Genomic DNA, 21306 nt, shown 5'->3' with positions numbered 1-21306 from the left:
AAGTCGGTTATTCTCAGCTCTACGCAGATGCGCATTTTTTGTTTGATTTGTGTCACCCATTTTTCAACATACGCTCTGCTCTGAGTCGACGCTTTCTGAATCGGTACGTACCGAATCGGTGGGCGGGTTGAGCTCGATGGTCCCCTCGTCGGTGGAGTAGTTCATCGCGGTGTCACCGAACTCCGTGGAGTAATCTGAGTCGGTTATGCCGTCTCCCGCGAGGGTCTGACTTGAATCTTCTCGCGACGCGCTTTGCGTCCAGTTTTCCCTGCTCCACTCGAATGGAGCGGACTCGGTCCGTTCTTCGCTTTCCGGATGAGGCACTTCGCCGAGCGACGAGACGGCCCCGCTTTCGTCCGGCTCGTATCCATGATAGTCGAGCACCGCGGCGGGCGGTGCGGCAAAATTCGAAGCGCTCGGTGAGTCCTGATTTCCTTTCTTGTCTCGCCAACGTGCGCGCCGTATTGTTCGTCAGCCATTGAGAGGCAAAATAAAATGTCAGTCACGTAAAAGCCACACAAACGTCACCTACCTGTCATCGCATGACAGGTTTAAAATTCAAAAAATGTGGACAGTGACACATCTGAGAGATTGCTACGAACGTCGACGCGGACGGCGCCTTCACGTGGCGAATTTTCGTCTAGTTTGTCCCCGAATTCTGAGGGGCGGCTCGGCGAAGTCGCGCTTTTGTCGAGCTCGGACAGCGACTTCGTCGACCCGCCGCTGCCGCGCGAGGGACTCTCTTCGCCGTTCTCGAGGCCTGGGGCGGCGTCGCTGGCGGGCGGGGCCCCGCCGCCGACTGAGGATGGGCCCTGGCTTCCAGAGAAGCCGCTTTGCTCGTCAGACATATATAGAACAGAAAGTGAACCGCTTAGAGGCCGAAGTGCCGCGACGCATAGATGAGAAGTCGGCGCTGGCCGAAGGGCAAAGACAAGAGTACAGAAAGAGGGAAAGAAACGCTTTGATAAACGGCTCCGCGATAAGGAGATCCTCTCAAGAAAAAAAAAAGAAGCAGAATGGGCTGCCCAAGCCTTAAAGAGGCCGGTGGCTCTGAACGGATGCGAAGAGGTGGGCTCTGTCCCTCCGCCTGGAGCTGGACGCGAGACGGAGGAGCGGCTTGCGCGAGCGAGACGCGCGCACCAAGAGAGTGCCACGACTGACAAATGCGCCAGACACGCGTCTCAGCCACACAGTCGCGGACCGGATAAAAAAAAAAAGTTTTGTGCCCAATTTGAGGCTATGCAGAGAAAACCCTATGTGTGCATATTCCGGGTGTGCGAAGCTCCTCCGGTAGACAAGCATTGCAAACAGCTGTAGACTCGAAGTTCGTCCAGTGAGGGCGCCAGAACTACAGAGAGTGAACTGCGCAGCGCGGAACTTTGTCTCTCACCAATGAACAAGGATAGGGACTGGCGACATACCGACGCAGCGGGGCTGCCAGAAAAAAAGTACAAAAGGTACTCAAGCGATGAGGCACCCGATGACTCCGTCGAGTGCGTGCCACGGAGGCGAGGCGCTTTCGCCAGTGTCGGCCCGCATACACCATAGCTGACAAAAAAATGACAGGAGTTTGGAAGAGCATCGATCTCGCCGAGATGACGGAGACCTAAACCACAGGAATTCGTATCACCAGCATCAGAGGAGCGGCTCCTTCAGGGACGAGGAACCCATCGGCTTTCGAGGGAACCACGACCACCCCCCTCCTCGCGACCGTACATGGCATACATCATACACAAATCATCACCCCCGTGCACGAAGAAGCGACTACGAGTCGACCCGATACCGCAAAGACTACGATGCTGCACCTCACGGAAACGCTTCCGGTAGGGGTCACGGGCATTCCTACGGCCACCACGGCGCATCCGACCACCACGAGGGTCACCCGTACCACCGCCAGGGAGGGGGTCACCGATACCCCGGAAGCGCGGCTCCCAGGCCGCCGGAGCACTGGCCCCAGAACAACTCAAGGGGGGATTCGAACAAGTACACGAAGCCGCCGTCTGCGGACGGCGCCCGCGCGCCGCCGGACGAAAAAAAGAATGCGCTCGCGGCGGACCAAGAAAGACCAAGGTCTCCTCCTCCGAGCACGCCCAAGGCGCGTCATCAATTCGAAAACGAGTCGGTTTCGCCGCAGCTGGACCCGTCGACAACTCTTCCTGCGCGCAGTGGTCACGTCTATGGTCACCAGACGGGCAACGACAGCAATCATCACTACGCGAATAATTCCGTCGCCGTCTGCGATGCCAACAGACCGGCGAATACACCTGACATCAACCACTTTCAGGCTCTGACCTACGAAAAAGTTTCCTCCATCCTTCACCTGTTCGACGAGCCGTCCCAGCTCGAACTCAAGAAGCTGCTGAAGTCCATCACCAGCGAACACCAACAAATCGAAAAACTCACGCGAGAAATAAAAGCAACTCGTCACCGACCGTCGAAAACAACGGACGTGTCGTACAACGCCAAGTTCGCCAAGAATTACTACAAGTACCAAGAAGTCGACAGAAACCTGAGGCTCATCGAGGCAGACCTGGCCGAGGTGCACCAACAGATAGAAGCACTGGTGTCGAAAACGGTCACGAACGCCGAGAACGGCTCGCATTCGATCGGGCTTTGGCCGGACTCGACTTGGAAACTCCCGGCGTTTCACGACTACATCAAGGGTCCATTCGTTATCAATTACGGAGACATGGAAGAAGACGACGTCGAAGTGCCTAACGCTCAATTTGTATCGACCTAAAAAAAAAAAATTTTTGTGCAAAAAACCAATAAACCAACACACACCGGGTCGCACTCCGTCCTCGGGCCGGCCATAGAAACCCGACGATCGAGCACGCGCGTTCGCGTCGAATTTTTCGCGAAGGGGAGAGGCCAGTCGAAGACCCCCTCTCTTCGCACGCCTCAGAGGTGACGCGCGCCGGCGTCCCCACCTGCGTCTTCGTCGCATCGACCTCTTCTCTTCTTCGCCCTTTTGTAGCAAGATTCCCTCTGCGCGTCGCCAGGCTCGACGTCGCTCGCGGGCGGTGCTCCCTTTCCGGACCCGTTGCCGCTCGAGGAAGAACTAGTCGAGTCGCGCGCCGATCTCTTCGGTCCGTCTTCGCCTCTCCGCGTCGTCGACTTCCTGTACTTCCTTCCCTCGTGTCTCTCGCCCGACTCGCGGCGCCACGCGTCGACGGAGCTCTTGTCCGCTCTGGCGTTCTGCGACAGCGAATTGAGCACCAGTCTCCTCGCGGCGTCGGCGCTCGCCCGACTGCTGAGCGGCGGCCCCCGAACCATGTCGATGTACCTCAACAGGTACTCCTGCGCGACCAGTCTGTCTTCGGGGGTTCTAGCGCTCTCCATCTTTCCCTTGAGGTGCGAGATAACTGTCATTTGTAAGAGGAAGAACAGAGCGCGTAGAGAGAGAAAGTGTCAGAAAGGATAGACGAAATACCTGTTTTCTCGTCGACATATTCGTTCCTCCTGACGAGCTCGTTCACCCACTGGCTTATGCTTCGTTCGAAGTGGTTCATGGGAATAACATTGTAGTGTACTCGGGGCAGCAAAAAACACGATTGTTAATTTTGAACGCGTAATTTTTTTTAACCGCTCTCGTGTCAGACGTCAGATTCCTCCCCCGCTGTGGCGCCTCTCTTGGTCGGCGCCGGCGACGCGAGCGCCGGACCGCGGCGAGCGAAGGGCGGGAAGCGTCCGCCGCGCACCGTGTTCTCGGCGTCGCAAGAAGTCCGAGTCGCCCGAGGGAATCGGGTCGCCGCGCCTCGCCGGACGCTCCGACGCCGGCGAGGAGAGCGGAATTTGCGACAGGAAAACCGCGCGCTGCACGCCCGGAAGCGCCGCCGAGCCCCGTGGCCGCTCGGGAGCTGAAGCGCGCCGAGCCGAGCGCGACGCCGGAGAATTGTGCTTTTTTAGCCGTTTTATCACGTTTTTGCGCGCGAATTAGAATTCATTCTGCTCTGAGCGCAGTCATGGACGAGAGACTGCGAACCTTCGCGCTCGCGTGGATCGTGGCGGGCTGGCTCCTGTGCCTGGCGGAGGCCAAGTACCGATACGCGAGCTCCGATTTGGAGGATCCACTGGTACGTCCCGCCCCGCGCTTGCGCCCAACGCTTTTTCGAGGACTTAACTTTGCGAGCTTGTGCTGTGTAGTCGGTATTGCTGCAACTTCAGCCGAGCACGGGGGGGCCCTACGGCCGCGACGTCGAGAACGTGCTCATGAGGACCACCTATTACACGGAGGACATCGTCAACGTTGTGTTTCTTGATAGAGATGCGGACCGGTGGCGGGTGCCCGACGCGGTGCTCCCCGGTCCGCAAAACGCGAGTCACCCCAACTTGGAGGTTTCCCTTTCGAAGGGCGAGTCGTTTGGGTTTTCGATCAGACGGCGCGCCGACGCGGAACAGCGGCCCATCTTCGAAGTTTCCGACGACGGCGGCTTGGTGTTCGAGGACCGGTACCTTGAGATAACCACCTCGCTTCCGGGGGACCCGGTGATTTACGGGCTCGGAGAGCGCGTGGCGCCGCTGCGTTTGCCCTACGACGACCGCACATACACGATTTTTACAAAGGACTTGGCCACTCCGGAGTTCTTGAACGTCTACGGCGCGCACCCTTTTTACATGGAGATGAGGAACGGCAAGGCGCACGGCGTGCTCCTGCTGAACAGCAACGGCATGGACGTCGTGCTGAAGAACGAGTCCCTGACGTTCAAGGTTATGGGGGGCGTGCTGGACTTCTTCTTCTTCAACGGTCCGACCCCCAGGGACGTGGTGCGCCAGTACCTGTACGTGATCGGGAAGACGCACTTTCCGCCGTATTGGAGTCTCGGGTGGCACCAGTGTCGATACGGGTACAAGACGGTGCAGGAGACGGCCGAGGTCGTGCAGAAGTACGCGGACGCCGGGATTCCGCTGGAGGCCATGTGGAACGACATCGATTACATGGACGGGTACGTAGAGTTCGAGGAGGACGGCGTTAGGGAGCGAAGAGCGTGTTCTGACGGGGGTTCTCTCTCTCTCTCTCTCTTTTCGCGGCAGTTATCGAGATTTCACGGTCGACCCAGTCAACTTTCCGGAGGGCGAGGTGAGGTCGCTGGCGAGCAGGCTGCACAGCCACCACCAGAAGTACGTGTTGATTTTCGACCCCGGCATCAAGGTCGACTACCAGTACGAGGCGTTTTTGGAGGGCATGAGGAAGGACGTCTTCGTCAAGAGCGCTGCCGAGTCGTACTTGCTCGGCAGAGTCTGGCCCGGAGACGTGTACTTCGTCGACTTCACGCACCCGAGGGCGGCCGAGTACTGGGGCGGAGAGCTGCAAAAGTTCCACAAAAAGGTCGGATTCGACGGGATCTGGATCGACATGAACGAAGTGTCGAACTTTTGCGACGGAGAGTGCTCCAAGGACCCTCGAGGCGGGGCGGACGAGCGTTCGCGCTGGTTTAAGAGAATCGAGTGGGTCTCGTCGGCGCTCTACTCGCTGTGCGTACGGCAGTTACTAGGCCTTTTGCAAATGGTGCTCAGGACCGACTGGTTCAAGACTCATTCCCCTCAGTCCCCGCTCTCTCGACCGCCCAGCGCGGCGCCCTCTTTCGCGCCCGAAAACGGCGGAGAGCCCATGGACGCGCACACCATCTCGCTGTCGGCCGTTCAATCGCTCTCGACGGCGTACAACGTGCACAACCTCTACGGCCACACCGAAGCCGCGGCGACGTACGAGGCGGCGAACAGAATCTACGAAAAACGAACGCTGATCATCACGAGGTCTAGCTTCGTGGGAACCGGCCGATACGCCGGCCACTGGCTCGGAGACAATCACTCCACTTGGAAGGACCTCCACTACTCGATTTCCGGAAGCATCACGATGGGCCTCTTCGGCATCCCTCTAGTCGGCGCCGACATTTGCGGGTTCATCGGAAACACGACGTCGGAGTTGTGTGCTCGCTGGATTCAACTGGGCGCCTTCTACACGTTCAGTCGAAACCACAACGAAAAGGAAGCCGTCTCCCAAGAGCCGTACGCCTTCGGCCCCGCTTTATCGAAGACCGCCAAAAACACGATAAAGCTCAAGTACTCGCTGCTGCCCTACTACTACACGCTGTTCTACGAGTCCCACACGCTGGGGGACCCCGTGCTGAGGGGCCTGTTCTACGAGTTCCCCGACGACGCCAACACTCTGGAAAACGATCGCCAACTGATGGTGGGACCGTACTTGATGGTCGTTCCCGTGCTGCAAGAAAAAGCCGTCTCCGTCGACGGGTATTTGCCGTCCGGACTCTGGTACGACTACTTCACCGGAGAACTCTACAACTGCACCTGTCCCCAGGACCGCCTGCGGACGTTCGACGCGCCGCTCCACAAGATCAACCTTCTTCTCCGCGGCGGGGGAATCCTGCCCCTCCAGGACCCAGGCATGACCACTTACGAGTCTCGGGGAAACCCCTTCCGACTCCTCGTCTCTCTTGATGAGGGCCTTCGAGCCGAGGGCAAGCTCTATCTCGACGACGGACAATCGCTCGATTCGTTGGAAAGGGAAAAGTACACGCTGATCCACTTTTCCGTCGCCGAGTCCACTCTGCACATTGTCCCACAAGTGCTCAACTACATCCCCCAGCCTCGCTCTGTGCTCAAGGAAATCAAGATTCACGGGTCGCCCGACGTCAGTCGGGTCACAATTGACTCGAAGGAACTCTCGAAATCTTCTTGGGAAGTGGTCTCGGGAAGTCGCTGGCGCACGCTCGTCATCTCTCATCCCATCAACCTTTTCAGCTCAGCTACCACCACCGTCCAGTGGTCGTGATTGTGCGTTTTTCGTTGCCCATTTCTGAGAAGCGCGCTCGAAGACATTGTGAAGCTTTTCAGCGCACGCCTGAAAGCCGAGGTGACTGCCATGCGACGGAACTCTCGGTTTCGAAGAGCGTCGAGAGTGCCATGGTTCAGAGCCGGTGCAATGTGAAAATAGAGAATTTATTTACATAAAAGATTTTTTTGAATTCCAATTCAAAAAAATTTTCTTTTTTTTTTTTTTCCTGTCACTGAGTCACCAGAAAGCGGTTGTCCCAAATTTTGGGGTGACGGAGTGACTTGATGGGCTTCGCCGCGCACTCCAGGTGCTCTTTGCTCTGGACAGGTTTGTGCGTGAGGTAGTTAGACTTTTTGGAACCGACCATCTGTTCGTGATGTTGGTATTGCTTCCTTATTTTTGTCCAGCTGCGCTCCGAGAGGCTGGAAAACGGGCGTCTCGCGAACGCCGTCGAGAATAGAATAGAGTACCACTTGCAGGGCCTGTTTTGTTTAACGCGAATATGTAGGCTTTCGTATTTTTGAATAAGACAGTTGCACCCAGAGCAGCAAAATAGAGCGTTTTGGTATACACAAAAGTTAGGAATTCGGGTCAGTACGCGCTGGATGCAGTCGGAATGAAACGAGTCTCCGCACAAAATGCAGCAAACCATTCTGTCCGAAAACTTTATGGAATCACACAGTCGACACCAACGATCTCCTCTGGATGGCCGACAGGCCGCGTTCATGTAGAGCTGCGCGGCTTTCACGACAGCCAGGCTCTCAACAGACACAGCCACAAAATCAAAAAATCTCTGCTCATCAAAATCGGCGCAAATCCTGTCAAACTCCTTCTGTATGGCCAAGCGCAACTTATCCTAGTTCACGTTTTTTTTTGAGTTAGACGGTTTTGTTAAAGAAAATTTTTCTGCAACATTTACCCAGCCTTCTTTCCTCGAAAAAGTCTTGGACGTACGGTGAATTGGGTCAGGTAGGATATGGCCTTTGCACGAACCAAGTCTTCTAAAAACAAGATGTCTGACGCAAGCACGTTGTTTCTCTCTAGGCTGGTCCTGAGGAGGCGCGCATCCCCAGCCCATGCACATGGCGAGCAAGAACCGCCCAACAAGGGGTTTTTGGTTAGAGCTTTATGTGTTCGCGTACACGAAGCCCTCTGAGGCAGGGGAAGACGGACCCGCGTGTCCTCAGACAAAAAAAATGGAGGAAAAAAATATAGTAAATACGCGAGATACATACAGTAACAGCTGTTTCAACACGGTCACCAGAGTGTGATCGAGCACTAGCAATAGGACGTGTTCTGTTGGTCAGAGAATGTGTTTTGAGACGACAGCACTAAAAAAAAAAGATTGCAGGAAACGGTACATTTGTCCTCAAATGTGGAGTGCGAGGGTCTGGGCAGGCTCGGCCTTCTTGGGTGAAACAACAGCCAAGGAGTATACTTTAAGGAATATTTGGACTTGATGCTTTCTGGTAAGGAACTCAAATCAACCGTCACATCATCCTTTGGTATCCACGGCCAGAATTTCGTGTTCCACACATATCTGGTCATCCCTTTATTGCTCGAATTGTGAGCAACCATAGAGCAGAGATAGCTGGCTAAAAACAAATGAATTAGTTCAATCTTTTCGAAGAAAATATTATTAAATCTCATAGTCATAAATTTTTTTATGATGAGCCAACCTCTGAGCCGCGCGCATTGAAATGGTTCTAGTGGAATGAGTTGTTGTATGTGAGGCGTGAAACCACTTCTTGCGGACTTCTTCTGCCATGAGCAGTACGCTTCTCTTTTCAACCTAGAGGAACATGCGACTGGCCTCGCCTTTCATAACTGCCTTCGACGCTAAAAAATAGTAATAAAAACTTCAGAATACAACGCGTGCATCAGCAAATACAATCACGCTCATTCCATGGAGGATTCACCTCGTTCTTAGACCGTGCCGTATGATACGCACACATTTTTTTTGTTGTGCTGATGCGAACTCGCGAATTCGATGATGCACGAAATATTTGTATCTTTTTTTTCCAAAACCACGCATTTTCCCCAAACAACTAAAGGGCCGGCGAGTCCTATCTATCGTGCCAGAACTCACTCAATCAGACATCTCATAGCGCACGCTAGCGCCCGCTAGCGCCCAGGCCACCGATCACATGATCCATCTCGCCAACCACTTCATTCCCCACCGAGATACACGCTATTTAACTACAAAATGGGCTCGTGTAACGCCCAATGCTGCAACAACGGGAAAAAATGCTCTTCGACAGTAGCACAAACCGCGAGCAGGTCGCGTTGTAACGCAAAAAAAAAAACGACTACAAAAACCTAATCAAAAAACTGCGCAGCCATCTTCTACAACGCGTATCCTAAAAATGTTACAAGCCGTCACGCGTTTTACAAATTCTCCGTCGACAATCTCCACAACGCTACTCAAAACGGATCGACTGAGTCCACTTACAACACTCTCGCAACCGACAAATCAAAAACTGCCTAAACCTCTTCGCCGGCTCGGTCAAATCACCCGTATCTACCATTCACCCAGCGTCAAAAAATGAAATTGCTTAAAACCCTAACAACAAAAAAACCACCCGCCCCAAAATCGCGCGCAACGTTCGAAACTCAGACTCAAGCCCAATACATACATAATCAGGTGTATGCGCCCCCACCTTTCAAAGATAATTGGGCGCCTCCTCTTATTTCGATCCTCCTTTAAAGAACCGTTGACGCCAAACGACTCCGTCAATCGCAATCGTCAAAAATACGAAACGCCACTCTTGCCTGCACCGACTTTAGCTCTTTCCTAACTGTCAAAGCGCGCATGTGCACGGCGACTTTCTAAATGCTACACCCTTCAAACGCGCGCAATCAGATCGACGTTCGACTTTTCAACCCACTCGCACCACGATAAATGACTTCCATGCCAGTCCATGACGCAAACCCTGTGAGACCATCTATCTGGTAAAACTACGCACGCCTCTCTCACTGCGCTCAGCATGTCCTTTCACCGCCCGACGCATACACGTGTATGTACACATCTCTACGAATCCTCTTGTTTCTTGAAGTCACCGTCGCTTGCATAACCCCCTCCGCATCTCTTCCGTGGATATACAACGTCGGAACTTGCTATCAGGAATTGTCTAGAACTGTAGCAACCCTCCTTTCGCTTTTTTTTTTGACGTAAGCGATTTCTCCTTTGCTCATTTCTTCTCAATGTTCCTCGATGTGCACTTTGCGCGCCATTCTGGTCTTTTCTGAAAGTGGCGACGTCATCTTATCAAGGTAGGCGAAGCGCCCATTTTTGTATTAAACAAATCGCGGATAGACTCCGTCACCGTCTTCGAATCACTCGCTGATAGACGACTTTTTTTTGATCATCCGCCAATAAAGACGATACATCACCGTAGAAAGGAGGGCCAAACTGCTATACGGCCCGTGCTACAAACCACTCCCCCTTGCATCTGAATTCATAGATGCCTTTTTCCAGTCCGTCGATCAACCGTACGCGGTGACCGACTCCCTGCTCGGTCAAGGCGGATGTGTAAGTCCAATCGAGCGCGCCTGCTTGAAAACTATCGACGAAAAAATATGGCCCGTTGTTTGGCTTAAAAAGGTAAGTACTTTTTTTTTTTTTAATCTATCGGCTTTGGAATTTCATTCTACTAACAGCAACTTCCATTTGTGTGTTTTGTACGTCAGTTCAAAATCTACTTCGTCGCAGTCCCACTCATCGAGGGGGCTTTGATTCATGAAGAAGACCATGTAGAACATAAGTTCTCTTTTGATCGAGTCAAAACCATGCCAGCGATCGATACGTACGCGACGCGTTCTTCGCCAACTCCCTTGCGCTGCTTTTTTCTGACCCTCTCGCAAAAAGACCCTTCATCGGCGCTACGATCGCCTTCTTGGAAGTCTTGGTATTGCTACTAAAGCCGTGTGCACCAGCATTCGAACCAAGCAAAATCGCCGAACTTCAATCTTATCTTGCTCTATGCGTTCAATTTGGCAGACCTGTGAAATCCTTTTCGTCCAATCATCAATTGCTGATCACATCTGCAATCTCTACTCCAATATCTATCGAACCGAACTCCGACGTCCCGCCTCCATCGTTTCTTGTATCCGAAAATGATAATATCCCTAAGACTCAAGCCGGTGTTTTCATCAAACTCTGCAGCGTCGAATTCGTCTCTCTTGTTCAATCCGGTTCGGCGGCCATTTTTGAGAACATTCAATCTAGCGGGATGATATCCGCAACCGTTTCCGCCAACACCAGCGCTCTCCCAGACATCACAGTTCAGCTCAATAAAATCACATCTTCCGATTCTGAACTTGTCAACGTCCGATTTCATGATTGCGTCAAAAAAAGCAGGCTTTCGTCTCAATCCATCTGTGTCACCTTTTCCCCTATTTCTGGCACTTTCCCGCTCTGCTGCTACTCAATCCGAGCCGCAGCCGGCGCGACTAAATTCCCAGCCAAGGGCATGTACCGCCTTGAAAAACTCAACCAAACTCAATTCAAAATTCTGCTCCAACTGAAATTTGAAAATTGTGCTTTAGAGTACGCTCATATGACAATCCCATTTCCCAACCAGACACCTATCGCAGAAACCAACTTGACGGCCACGGCCGGCATCACACGGATAGATAAATCATCTCCCAACAACGCCATCCAGTGGGACATTGACAAGCACTTCAAAAACCTAGATGCCACCTTGTCTGGTACAATCACTTTTTCCGAACAGAAGAATACAGAATACATTTTCAGCAATGATGGCAATATACCTTGCTCTGCTCTCCAGGCGAACCACTATGTTAAGATCAACTTCAAGGCCTTAGACACCATCTTTTCACGGTTTTCGGCATCGAAGCAAATTTTCGTAAACCAAAAAGCCTACAGCAGCTCTAAACACCTGACACTCAGCAGAATGTTAGTGTCCAAAAACTACATCATCAACAGCTCCTAAACGTCCCCTTGCATCCGCTCGTTCACGATTACTTCGTGTCTACGTGCTCCTCGACAACGAAATGACGTCCCACGCCCTCAAATTTGAAATTTTTGGCTCCCTTTCAAACCTACCAAAAGAGGCTCGGTGCGCGACGCCCGCGACCGGCCAACCCTCGGCAATACACAATCCGCCACGCAAAAAACTCAACAAAATACAATTTATGTATCTGCACGACGCCCACTTCTGTTCCGTAAAGGTCTATCCAATTTTTTGTACAACAGAGAAACACATTTTCACACTTTCACACACAATGAAACTGTGCTGTTTTTGCATAAAAGACGGATGCGCGGTCGCGACGAGCCCTCCGCTACCCTGGTCCAGCTGTTATCTCCTAATAACCTCTACCGGTTTGGAATTACGACGCTCGTTGATGATCTGTACCAGCCTGTCTGCATCCTCCCTACTCATCATATAATACACCTCTACTCCCTTTCCGAAGTAAATTGACACGGTCGTCCCTGAAGTGATCTCTATCTTTTGTACCAGGTCGTAGAGGAAAACCTGCTTGACAACCTCCTCATTGTCCTCGGAACTAATTCTGCACCAGGAATCGTCCTCAAGCTGTATGGTTCTTTCTCCGGTCCAAAAGTATTTGATGGGCTTCCTAACGACGAACTTCACCACGGGATACGCCTTGCCATCGTTTTGATCAAAGGACTTGATTTGCATCGTAACCAAGTCAGGCCGTGCAACCGCCTGTCCAGCCTCCCCCTCCTCGACCGAAGGGTGCAGGTTCATCGGCAAAGAGTATCCTTTAAGCAGTTGGAGAAACGATTTGAAGATGCCAGTCGCGAAATCAAAAATCCCTGCTCGGGACTGACCACTTGGGTCAGACTGTTGTTCGTCATATGCACCAGCTTTCTGGTCTTGAGTGAACTCTAATAGAGGGAATTCGATGTTCTCTAACAACTTAATGTCCTTGGCCCTGATAGATTTGTACTGCATTTCAATGGTTGCGCCCGGATGAACCAGACCTTCAACGGCGGCATAGAGGAGCTCAATGAACTCCGTCAATTGAGCCTCATTCCACTCGTTGCAGCAGTACGCATACACGGCTGCTATGTTTTGAAGAAGTATCACTGAAGTAAATCTCACAATGTATCTCGCGTCCTTCACATTGATAAAACGCCAAAATACCTGAAACACGAACTTTAGAAACTTGATTCCTCGAGATTCTTCGTCGTCGTTGGGAAAGTTTCTCTGAATCAAGGGTATCAACTTCTTCACTTGCGTGTACTTCGCCAACGCGGTCATCTCAAAGTTATTGGCATCGTTCCATATGCAGAACGCAAGCTTCATGTCATTTGTCTTAATCTCCCCGGTATATAGCCATTCCAGAATGGAGTACATGCTATCGTAAGAGATGGGAACGGATACGCTTTTCTTATCAGATAGCTCGTGTAGGACTCTAGAAAAATAGCCGCTGTATTCCGTGAGAAGCGTCTTCCTGGTATAGAGAAGCTTATCCCCTATACTGAGACATATATCGTTCCCATCAGGGACCTTCACTTTCCGCTCCCAACTGACCGAAACCGACTTTCCGTCTGTTTCCCCCGCGTTGTCAAGATCCGAAGTCGGCTCGATGCACTTGGGAATAGGTCTAAATCCCACGATCGACAACGTGGTAGGATCCAGCTCAATATTTTTGGTCAGCCTGGCTCCACGAATCACGAGCCACGACACGGTTGCTGCGTTTTTTTTAGCATCAACCAGAATCTCTAGGGCGGACATGCCAAATCTGTCCTTGACGTTAACGTCAACGCCCAGTCTGACGAAAAGATCCAAGATTTGGTGATGTCCATTTTCAGCGGCCTGTCTGACGAAAAAAAAAAGTAAGTTAAACTTTTTTTTTTGAACTGTGTGGCACGAGCGACGTACGTAGTGAAAAGGAAGCCTTCCAAAGTTGGCGTCTTCCACATAAGGATTGGCGTTTTCCTCAATCAGGAACATGACGATGGGAAGTGCTTTTTCTTCACAAGTGCAGCCAGCTGAGTAATGAAGAAAGGTCTAAGAAATGGGTCAGATATTGAAACTCAATAACACAGATATGCAACTCGCGCGACGCGTACCATGCCGCTCTCCGACACGTGGTTGGGGTCATAGTTTCCCTCTCTGTACAGGCGCTCAAAATTCTCAAAGTCGCCCCTCAATGCGGCAAGTTCGATGTCTGAATAGAAACTGTCTTGAGACATTATGTCAACAAAGAGATCCCTTCGTACGCTAGACCTATAGACTATAAAGAAATGCTCTAGGATGCGAAATTTGTTTGCTGTTGTTCGAATTAGGATAACTAATTGATATCAAGCTATGCGATATATTAATTCGCTTAATACAGCGAGTTTTTTATTTGAACATTTTTGGTTTTTTTTTGTGCAGCCAACAGACCTGGGGAGTCGTTTGCAAATCAAATATATAAGGGTGCACAGTTTCTGAATTAGAGCGCAATTCTCTCTGTCAGCGGGTTTTCAGCTAATTTTCCCCAAAAGATAGTTGACGGCTATCTGCGAACAACACGTAATTTCTGGGTCATCTCTTCTCTGCCGCGTCGACGCAAGCCGCACGGATAACCCTCTATTCATTGTAACCCAAGTGCTGACGCGTAAAAAAACTCTTCTTGTCTTTTGGCTGCTAGTGCGCTGCCGCAACGAGGCTGTCGTTAACTAGTGCTGCTCCCATGAAGCCCCTGACGTGAGAGAGCGCAGGCAGAGAGATGTTGGACAGATCGAAGGTGCCCTCGCGATGCAACCTGCCTTGCTTTATGAGGAAAATCTTTACACATGCGACAGATGAGGTCCGACCGTTATAAAAAATACAACAGATTGTGATGAGCAGCCGACTTTTAACAGCCATGTGTCGGATACATGTCAGTCGAGGCCACATTGGCAATCCGTGCACTCAGACTTCAGTATAGAGAAGAAACGTGAGAACGACGCACGCTCTCGGAAGTTGCGCTGACATGTACCGGCAAAGAGAGAATAAATACATAACGCCTCTTCTCGGTGCGCCACGGTTCTGCGCATGCCTGAAATGCATTATCCATGGTAGAAACCCACTTTTTTTGAAAGATACAATCGGTTTTTCGAAGAAAGTTAGGGCTGTGCCATAAAGTATTTTTGGTGCCATGCACTCTTGTTAAATCGTACTCGGTCGTATGTCTTGACGTAGTGGATAGCCTCCACGAAACCACGTACGATATTTCCCTGTTCGCCATAGGTACCAGGATAGCCCTGCGAATTCCAGAGACGTAGCCCGCCTCTCGCATCGGCATGGCTCGAGCCATAGACCACGGCCAAGGAGGGGACGCCGCTAGTCGAAAATATTTTACTGTCAAAAAATAGATATGCTCCATGTATAGACGTATGTATGTATTTTTTTTTTAACTAGTCTACAAGGCATACTTGGTAGCAGATCGGTCGTCAAGATGCAAAGTCTTAAAGCACTTAATGACCATATTTCCAATTTTGAATTCAGGGGCGCGGAAACGTTTCTGTCTGCATATCCCTACCCTCTGGCTATTGGCTGTTTGTATCTTTTAGTTGTTTACACTCTGAAACGCTTTATGAAAGACCGCCAACGTATACCCGTAAAGTCTATTTCTTTAATCCACAACTTCAATATGTTTGCCATCTCTATTATATGCCTGTGCGGCATGACAAAGGCTGTTGTCGATACCTTATATGTATGGTGAACTCGATGTGTAAAATTACCCCTATTAAGTTGACATAGCCAGCTCATTCACCTCACGTTCGTTACTTTAGAAGCATGGAATTCGCGATGGTTCAGAGATCTTATTTTGTGACAAGAATCGGTTGCAGGCCAAAGGCCCGTTGATGTTCTGGATTTACGCGTTTTACCTATCGAAATTTTACGAATTGTTCGATACTGTTCTGATTCTCCTTAGAAAGGTGCGACGCTCATTCGTACTATGATACTATGCTTTTTGCGAAGGACGAGTCTACGAGACCGTTTTTTTGCGTTTGATCTGTACACGTACATTGTGTACAGCACAATCTGACGTTTTGCTTTTAGAGTAATCTGGTCTTTTTGCACATCTACCACCACTGGATCACAATGATCCTGTGCATAGTTTCCCTGAGGTCTGCTATTCCCTACCAATGGAGTGCCACCATCATGAACGCGCTAGTTCACATTCCCATGGTATGCCCTACATGAACCAGATTTTTTTTCTGAATGATGCTTACATTTTGATTTTTCAGTACTATTATTACCTTTGCAGCATCCTTAATATCAATATATGGTGGAAACGTCTCATCACGATCTTCCAAATTGCCCAGTTCTGCATAGACATTACATTTTGCCTCATTTCCCTTTACTGGCAGCACTACGTCGCGCTTCCGGCTGGACGGAGCTGCTCTTCTTGGGAGATTCCGTGGGCTAACCCGTTTTCGCTTCTCGTCGTCTTTTCTTATCTTCTCTTATTCCTAGAATTTTACTTTAGGACGTACAAGCGCAGAAAGAACGCTAAAAAGTTCGCCGCGGAAGCCTCTGAAGCGAGCTGCAAGAAGGACTGACAGGGGTGTTCGTCGAAAGCAGTTGCCAACGATGCGCGTGTTTGTTTGGTGGTTTTGATTTTGTGTAGCGGTGCATCCTATACATATATAGATAAGCATTATGGCAATGTCGTTTCCATTTTGAGACAATAAATCAAATAGGGGTTCGGTGAGGTATGGAGGTTTGGTTTCGCGCGCGTAGGGAGGGAGAGGCTTACACGATGTGCGATTGAGGTGGGGTGTGATGTAGCAGTAGACAGTAGTCTCTTTTTTTTTTGCGTGGAGCAATTGTACGCCGGTTTTTGTATAGTAAGGGGGCATAAAACGTGTTGAAAGCGAGCTGGCGGTGATTTATGACTGACAGAGTGTGAAAAGGGCAGTGTAGTGTTGAACTCACATGCGAGAAGTTGTTACCTATTCTCCGAGAGCCGGCCTCGTTGAAAAGAGATTGGTCTATAGAATTTAAACTGGTTCTCGATGTTGAAGTATGTTATTTTCGGCCTTGCTAGGGTTTCGCTCAGAGCTTCGGCTGGGTGCCACTTTTTTGTCGACGAGACTAGTTGCTGACGACGGCGTTGCAGAAAAATTTTAGGTATGTTTATATAGGGTTTATAGGCGAGGACGACGGGCGTCTCGCATGCGGAGAGGGGGGAAGGGCAGGCGTGGTTCGCGAGGAGGTCGATTCTGACCTGTTCATTGAAAGCGTCACACCATCATGATCAGTCTGCGAAAGAGGGGGATGGGTCTCGTGGTGACAGGCAGAAGGGCGTGAACAAGTACGTTTTCGCGAGAAGGGGACGTGTATGTATGGTGTGTATGAGAGGCCGCTGACAGGTTGTTGCTGCCGCGTTGCGCGCGCGGCGTTGAAGGGATGGGGAGAGTATGAATTCTCTTGAGTCGTCCGGGGCTGGGTCTTTTTCTGAGATGTCTAGTGCGAGCGGCGAGATGTCCAACGGGATGCTTTCCCGCATGAGCAGCATGGGCAGCATGGGCAGCAGTATGGACGGGGTTAATGAGAGGGACGGTGGATACAACAAAGATGAAAAAGAGGCCGTGGAGTGGGGCCACTTGTGGGACACTTGGATGGATACTGTAGAAAGTGGTCGGATGCTGGACGAGATTACAAAGTTTAGACAGGCGACCTTTGCGTGTATTACCGCATACGTGGGAAACCTCGAGTTGCTGCAGAAGCTATTAGAGTGCGGCGTGGACATACATTGTCCTGACTACGACGGTCGAACTGCGTTGCACTTGGCTGTTTGTTCGAATCGTCTGGACGTGTTGAACTTTTTGATTGATTCGGGGGCGAAGTTGGGCGCGATGGACCGGTGGGGGAACACGGCAATGGACGACGCGCTGAGACTCGAGCACTATGCGGCGGCCACGCTGGTGGAGGTGGCGATTACAAAGCAGGCGATGAAGATGCTGTCTATCGAGTACATGAGCGGGGACTACATCCCGTCGAGCGCGGAATACATGCGAGAATGTCAAAACGTTATGCACATGAAGCACGATACCAAGTTCTACGATCTCACTGACACCAGCGTGTGCAAATTACCTACGATCAATGATGGGTGGGAGAAGAACAAGAGTCTGATCAAGCTGAGGGGTGTGAGCAACCCAGAACTGGCGGCCAGAGCGGCTGCGCTGGACAAGGAGCCGGCGGTACAATCTCAGTCACCGAAGAAAAAACTGCCACCAACCTCGGGCGCCACCCCATCCTCACGCAAGAACGGCCGCCGTCACTCCCTCAAGAACGGCATGATTGGATACTTTTTCAACCGTCTCAACACATTCAAGACGAATCTGAGTCACCGCTCAGACGAGGCAGCGTTGGGCGCGGAGTTTGACAGTTCTGAAAGTTCTCATAAATCGGCTGACGCGCTCGCTAACCCTCCTAAGAAGCCGTTGTTCGGGATTGTTTTCAACGAGAAGAGGGGTGCGTGTCAGGTGTTTCACTGCAACTGCAAGTACTATGTGGATAACCCAGAGGCGGCCAACACGGTGTGCACGTGCACACACTTTCCCGCATCTCATGAATGTTTGGGCATGGCGGACGAGCTGGACCTGTTGCACGAGCAGGAGCGAGCAACGAACAAGGCGTCTGCGCTGATGAGTGTCAACCCAGACTCGGAGTACCCGAAGGTGCTGAATCTCAATTTTGAGAACGAAGACGACACCGCACAATTCAGCGTTTTTAACGAGAACTCGGTGAAGGTTACCTCGTTGGACCCTCTGAGGCTTCTCTTCGAGCGCCAAATTGGCAAAGGCTCGACCGCGACCATATACCGCGGGTCCTATGATGGTCAGGAAATCGCCATCAAGCTCATTTCGAGGAGGCTAAACTGCCGCGCCTCGTTCCAAAAACTCCAACAACAGGCGCTCGAGGAATTTCGAATTGTATCTTCTATCCGATCGGACTATATTCTGAGGTTTTACGGCGCCGTGTTTCACCCGAGAATCTGCCTGGCATTCGAATATGCACCGCTCGGAAGCCTCTACGACGTGATGAACGGTCCGCTACCGAACCTCAGCTGGGCGTTGATTTTCAAATGGATGAAGCACATCATTTTGGGCGTGAAGGTAATGCACGAGTATAACCCGCCTATCTACCACCGGGACCTCAAAACGCCCAACATCCTGGTCAACGCGAACTACGACCTCAAAATATCCGACTTCGGACTCGCGAGAATCATCCAAGATGAGTCCACCATGACCACACTCGTCAAGCTCCGCGGGACTTACGCATACACCGCCCCCGAAGTCTACCAAGGAGAGAGATACACCGAATTGAGTGACATGTACTCTGTGGGCATCATCTTTTGGGAGATTGCGTACCTGATTCTCAAAGGGCATTACCAGCGGCCCTACGAAGAATACCAATCTATCGTCTTTGATTTTCAAATTATTGTTCAAGTTTCCAAAAAAAACACCCGGCCCACCATTCCAAACACCTGTCCGGAGCCTCTGAAGAACCTCATCGAGCGCCTCTGGTCTCCGGATCCCAAGAACCGTCTCACCTCATCTCGAACGCTCGATGCCATCCTGGACTTAGAGCGCAAGTACAACTCCTCTCCCAAGACGTGGGACTCGCTCCTGACGTCGAAGTCCTCGGAATGAGACAGGAGGAGTTTGGGCTTCGCGTACACTACTCTGGTGTAAATAAAATGCTACACTTTTTGGCAAAAAACAATTTTTATTCTGTCATGTTTTCACTGACCGGCATTGTTTCTTTGAGTCGCACTATGCGCCTGACCGCAGCCCTCGTCAGCGACTTGTTGAACTTATTCACGTTTCTGAACACAATGTTGGTGTTTCTGTTGATATCCTCGGAATCCAAACTGATGGTCTTGATCAGCTTCGACGTTTTCTTGTTTTCTTCGGCCTGCTCGATCAGACAGAGGGCCCTTTCGCTGTTGTTGTAGACGATTTGGACATTGCGTTTCTGAGAACCCGAGTACTTTCTCTTGTTCAAATTGGCCAGATTTCCGGGCTCTGTGGAGAACACGACTCCGTTGTCGGCCCTTCGGCGCAAAAAACACGAGTTCCTACGCACGATCCCCCACGCAATGCTCGGCTGGGCTAGTGGGAGGTAGGGACTGTGTTGGCGTCTCTCGGAGGAAGCGGCGGGCATGACGGGGCCTGAATACAGGAACCAGGCGGAAAGGAGAGGAAAATCAGTCTGGTTGAGTTTTGAGCTCGTAAACCTTTTGGGGTGTTTTTGCGCGAAATGGCGCTGTGAGTGCACAGAGCGAGACTTCACCGCGTCCGCATTGCGGTCTGTGCGGGTGGTGCAGGAAAAAAACGTCGGTCGCGAAAGGATGTGATAGTGCTTTAAAGGACTTTCAAGGGTGTGGACGTACTGGATCCAAAAGGCACGAGCAAAATAGGGATGAGAGAGGTTTTTGCTAAATAAATCAAAAAAAAAAAAAAAGGTTAAGTGGCCTTTCTGGGACTTTTTTTTCTCAAAAATTTTATCCGTTGTCTCTATGTTGAAATGTGCATCTGGAACCGTAAAAAAGGTATGTAAATAAACTCTTCAGCCGAAGGCGTCCGACACTAAACAAATCCTCTCCCACAACAGGTAAGGACGATCATAAGCAAAAGCCATGATCCCTTCTTTAACATCGCGCTGGAAGAATGGCTATTCAACAACGAGGATGTCACTCACCCTATCTTGTATCTCTGGAGAAACTCGCCAAACGTGATTATCGGGAAACATCAAAACCCGTGGAAAGAGTGCAACGTTCAACTACTAGAAAAAAACAACTTCTTGCTCGTTCGTCGGCACTCAGGTGGCGGAGCGGTATACCAAGACCTCGGAAACAGCATATTCACTTTCCTTTGCAGCAAGAAAGATTACTCGCTAGAGAGAAATGTAGAAATACTCAAGAAGTCTATAGATCGATTCGGCATCAAAGCGGAATTCAGCGGAAGAAACGATCTTCTAGTCGATGGCCGAAAAGTCTCTGGATCCGCCTTTCGAAACGGCCTGGACCGTGTTATTCACCATGGGACGATTATGCTGAATGTGAACTTAGACAACCTTTCTCTCTATTTGAACGTCAATAAAGAAAAACTTTCAAGCAAGGGTCTTGACAGCGTGCGCCAACGCGTTGCCAACCTCTCGGAATTCTGCCCCCTGATCACCCACGAACAGTTCTGCAGTTCTCTGCGAACCGAATTCATGCGCTCCTATCAATCAGAAGAAGAAGATGTGGTCGAGTACAATGTCGATTTCATGCATAGAAACAACGATATCAAAAAGCTCTACGACCAACTGCTAGATTGGGAATGGAGGTTCGGTAAAACGCCGAATTTCCAACACAACCTGGAAACCAGGTTCAACTGGGGTATCATCGACATCTACTTGAATGTGGTAATGGGGAAAATATCAGGCGTAAAAATATACTCTGACTGCCTCAATCCCTCTATGATAGAATGTCTAGAACACGGACTCGCCAATGCGCCCTACGACACGCAAGGCATATCCAATGCCCTA

General features: G+C 50.8%; 9 protein-coding genes across 17 annotated transcripts in view; 4 read left to right on the top strand and 5 right to left on the bottom strand.

Moving 5' to 3' along the window:
- LOC126311215 (uncharacterized) overlaps positions 1-957 on the bottom strand; it is a 60232-nt gene extending 59275 nt beyond the window's left edge. The window contains exons 1-2 of one of the 3 annotated variants that reach the window (XM_049992170.1): positions 603-957; positions 112-438 (exon numbers count right to left, since the gene is read on the bottom strand). In XM_049992170.1, coding sequence (XP_049848127.1) covers positions 112-438; positions 603-848 — 573 coding nt within the window. In that variant the 5' untranslated portion in view covers positions 849-957. Of the gene's footprint in view, positions 1-72; positions 439-602 lie in introns of those variants that run through there. The other 2 variants (XM_049992169.1, XM_049992171.1) reach the window with 2 other exon arrangements.
- Positions 958-1467: 510 nt separating this feature from the next.
- Positions 1468-3550, bottom strand: LOC126311214 (uncharacterized). Its single transcript, XM_049992168.1, has 2 exons — positions 3434-3550; positions 1468-3365 (listed from the first exon to the last, which is right to left on the bottom strand). Exons 1-2 carry the CDS (start codon positions 3510-3512, stop codon positions 2902-2904), a joined length of 543 nt encoding a protein of 180 aa, XP_049848125.1. The 5' UTR covers positions 3513-3550; the 3' UTR covers positions 1468-2901.
- A 397-nt stretch (positions 3551-3947) lies between these two features.
- Positions 3948-7002, top strand: LOC126311211 (uncharacterized). Its single transcript, XM_049992166.1, has 3 exons — positions 3948-4076; positions 4147-4946; positions 5035-7002. The coding sequence occupies exons 1-3, from the start codon at positions 3966-3968 to the stop codon at positions 6791-6793; spliced, it is 2670 nt and encodes an 889-aa protein (XP_049848123.1). The 5' UTR covers positions 3948-3965; the 3' UTR covers positions 6794-7002.
- On the bottom strand, positions 6935-8397 carry LOC126311213 (uncharacterized). The gene is made up of 4 exons (XM_049992167.1): positions 8158-8397; positions 8032-8074; positions 7751-7847; positions 6935-7652 (listed from the first exon to the last, which is right to left on the bottom strand). The coding sequence occupies exons 1-4, from the start codon at positions 8372-8374 to the stop codon at positions 7026-7028; spliced, it is 984 nt and encodes a 327-aa protein (XP_049848124.1). The 5' UTR covers positions 8375-8397; the 3' UTR covers positions 6935-7025.
- A 1850-nt stretch (positions 8398-10247) lies between these two features.
- LOC126311207 (uncharacterized) lies at positions 10248-12931 on the top strand. The gene is made up of 3 exons (XM_049992162.1): positions 10248-10400; positions 10487-10602; positions 10665-12931. Exons 2-3 carry the CDS (start codon positions 10586-10588, stop codon positions 11749-11751), a joined length of 1104 nt encoding a protein of 367 aa, XP_049848119.1. The 5' UTR covers positions 10248-10400; positions 10487-10585; the 3' UTR covers positions 11752-12931.
- Positions 10404-21306, bottom strand: part of LOC126311192 (2-hydroxyacid dehydrogenase homolog) — a 67447-nt gene continuing 56544 nt past the window's right edge. For 3 of the 5 annotated variants that reach the window (XR_007554462.1, XR_007554463.1, XR_007554464.1), the window contains exon 3: positions 10404-10446. The gene's annotated coding sequence lies outside the window, so the exon portion shown is untranslated. The remainder of the gene's footprint in view (positions 10447-21306) is intronic. The other 2 variants (XR_007554459.1, XR_007554461.1) reach the window with 1 other exon arrangement.
- LOC126311194 (uncharacterized) lies at positions 11914-14112 on the bottom strand. 2 transcript variants are annotated; one of them, XM_049992143.1, is made up of 3 exons: positions 13863-14086; positions 13672-13800; positions 11914-13609 (listed from the first exon to the last, which is right to left on the bottom strand). In XM_049992143.1, the coding sequence occupies exons 2-3, from the start codon at positions 13710-13712 to the stop codon at positions 12118-12120; spliced, it is 1533 nt and encodes a 510-aa protein (XP_049848100.1). In that variant the 5' UTR covers positions 13713-13800; positions 13863-14086; the 3' UTR covers positions 11914-12117. The 2 variants fall into 2 exon arrangements, with proteins under 2 accessions (XP_049848100.1, XP_049848099.1); XM_049992142.1 differs by having other exon boundaries at positions 11975-13605; positions 13863-14112.
- Positions 15167-16481, top strand: LOC126311203 (elongation of fatty acids protein sre1-like). The gene is made up of 4 exons (XM_049992154.1): positions 15167-15472; positions 15552-15698; positions 15823-15951; positions 16011-16481. The coding sequence occupies exons 1-4, from the start codon at positions 15215-15217 to the stop codon at positions 16323-16325; spliced, it is 849 nt and encodes a 282-aa protein (XP_049848111.1). The 5' UTR covers positions 15167-15214; the 3' UTR covers positions 16326-16481.
- Positions 16678-19494, top strand: LOC126311189 (uncharacterized). 2 transcript variants are annotated; one of them, XM_049992138.1, is made up of 3 exons: positions 16678-16789; positions 16886-17080; positions 17174-19494. In XM_049992138.1, the coding sequence occupies exon 3, from the start codon at positions 17187-17189 to the stop codon at positions 19422-19424; it is 2238 nt and encodes a 745-aa protein (XP_049848095.1). In that variant the 5' UTR covers positions 16678-16789; positions 16886-17080; positions 17174-17186; the 3' UTR covers positions 19425-19494. The 2 variants fall into 2 exon arrangements, with proteins under 2 accessions (XP_049848095.1, XP_049848094.1); XM_049992137.1 differs by having other exon boundaries at positions 16678-16896; positions 17008-17080.

This window comes from Schistocerca gregaria, unplaced genomic scaffold (genome assembly GCF_023897955.1).
Source record: "Schistocerca gregaria isolate iqSchGreg1 unplaced genomic scaffold, iqSchGreg1.2 ptg000400l, whole genome shotgun sequence".
In the NCBI taxonomy this organism is placed as follows: domain Eukaryota; kingdom Metazoa; phylum Arthropoda; class Insecta; order Orthoptera; family Acrididae; genus Schistocerca; species Schistocerca gregaria.
The sequence above is the reverse complement of the archived record's forward strand: the minus strand, read 5'-3'. Positions and strand labels throughout refer to the sequence as shown.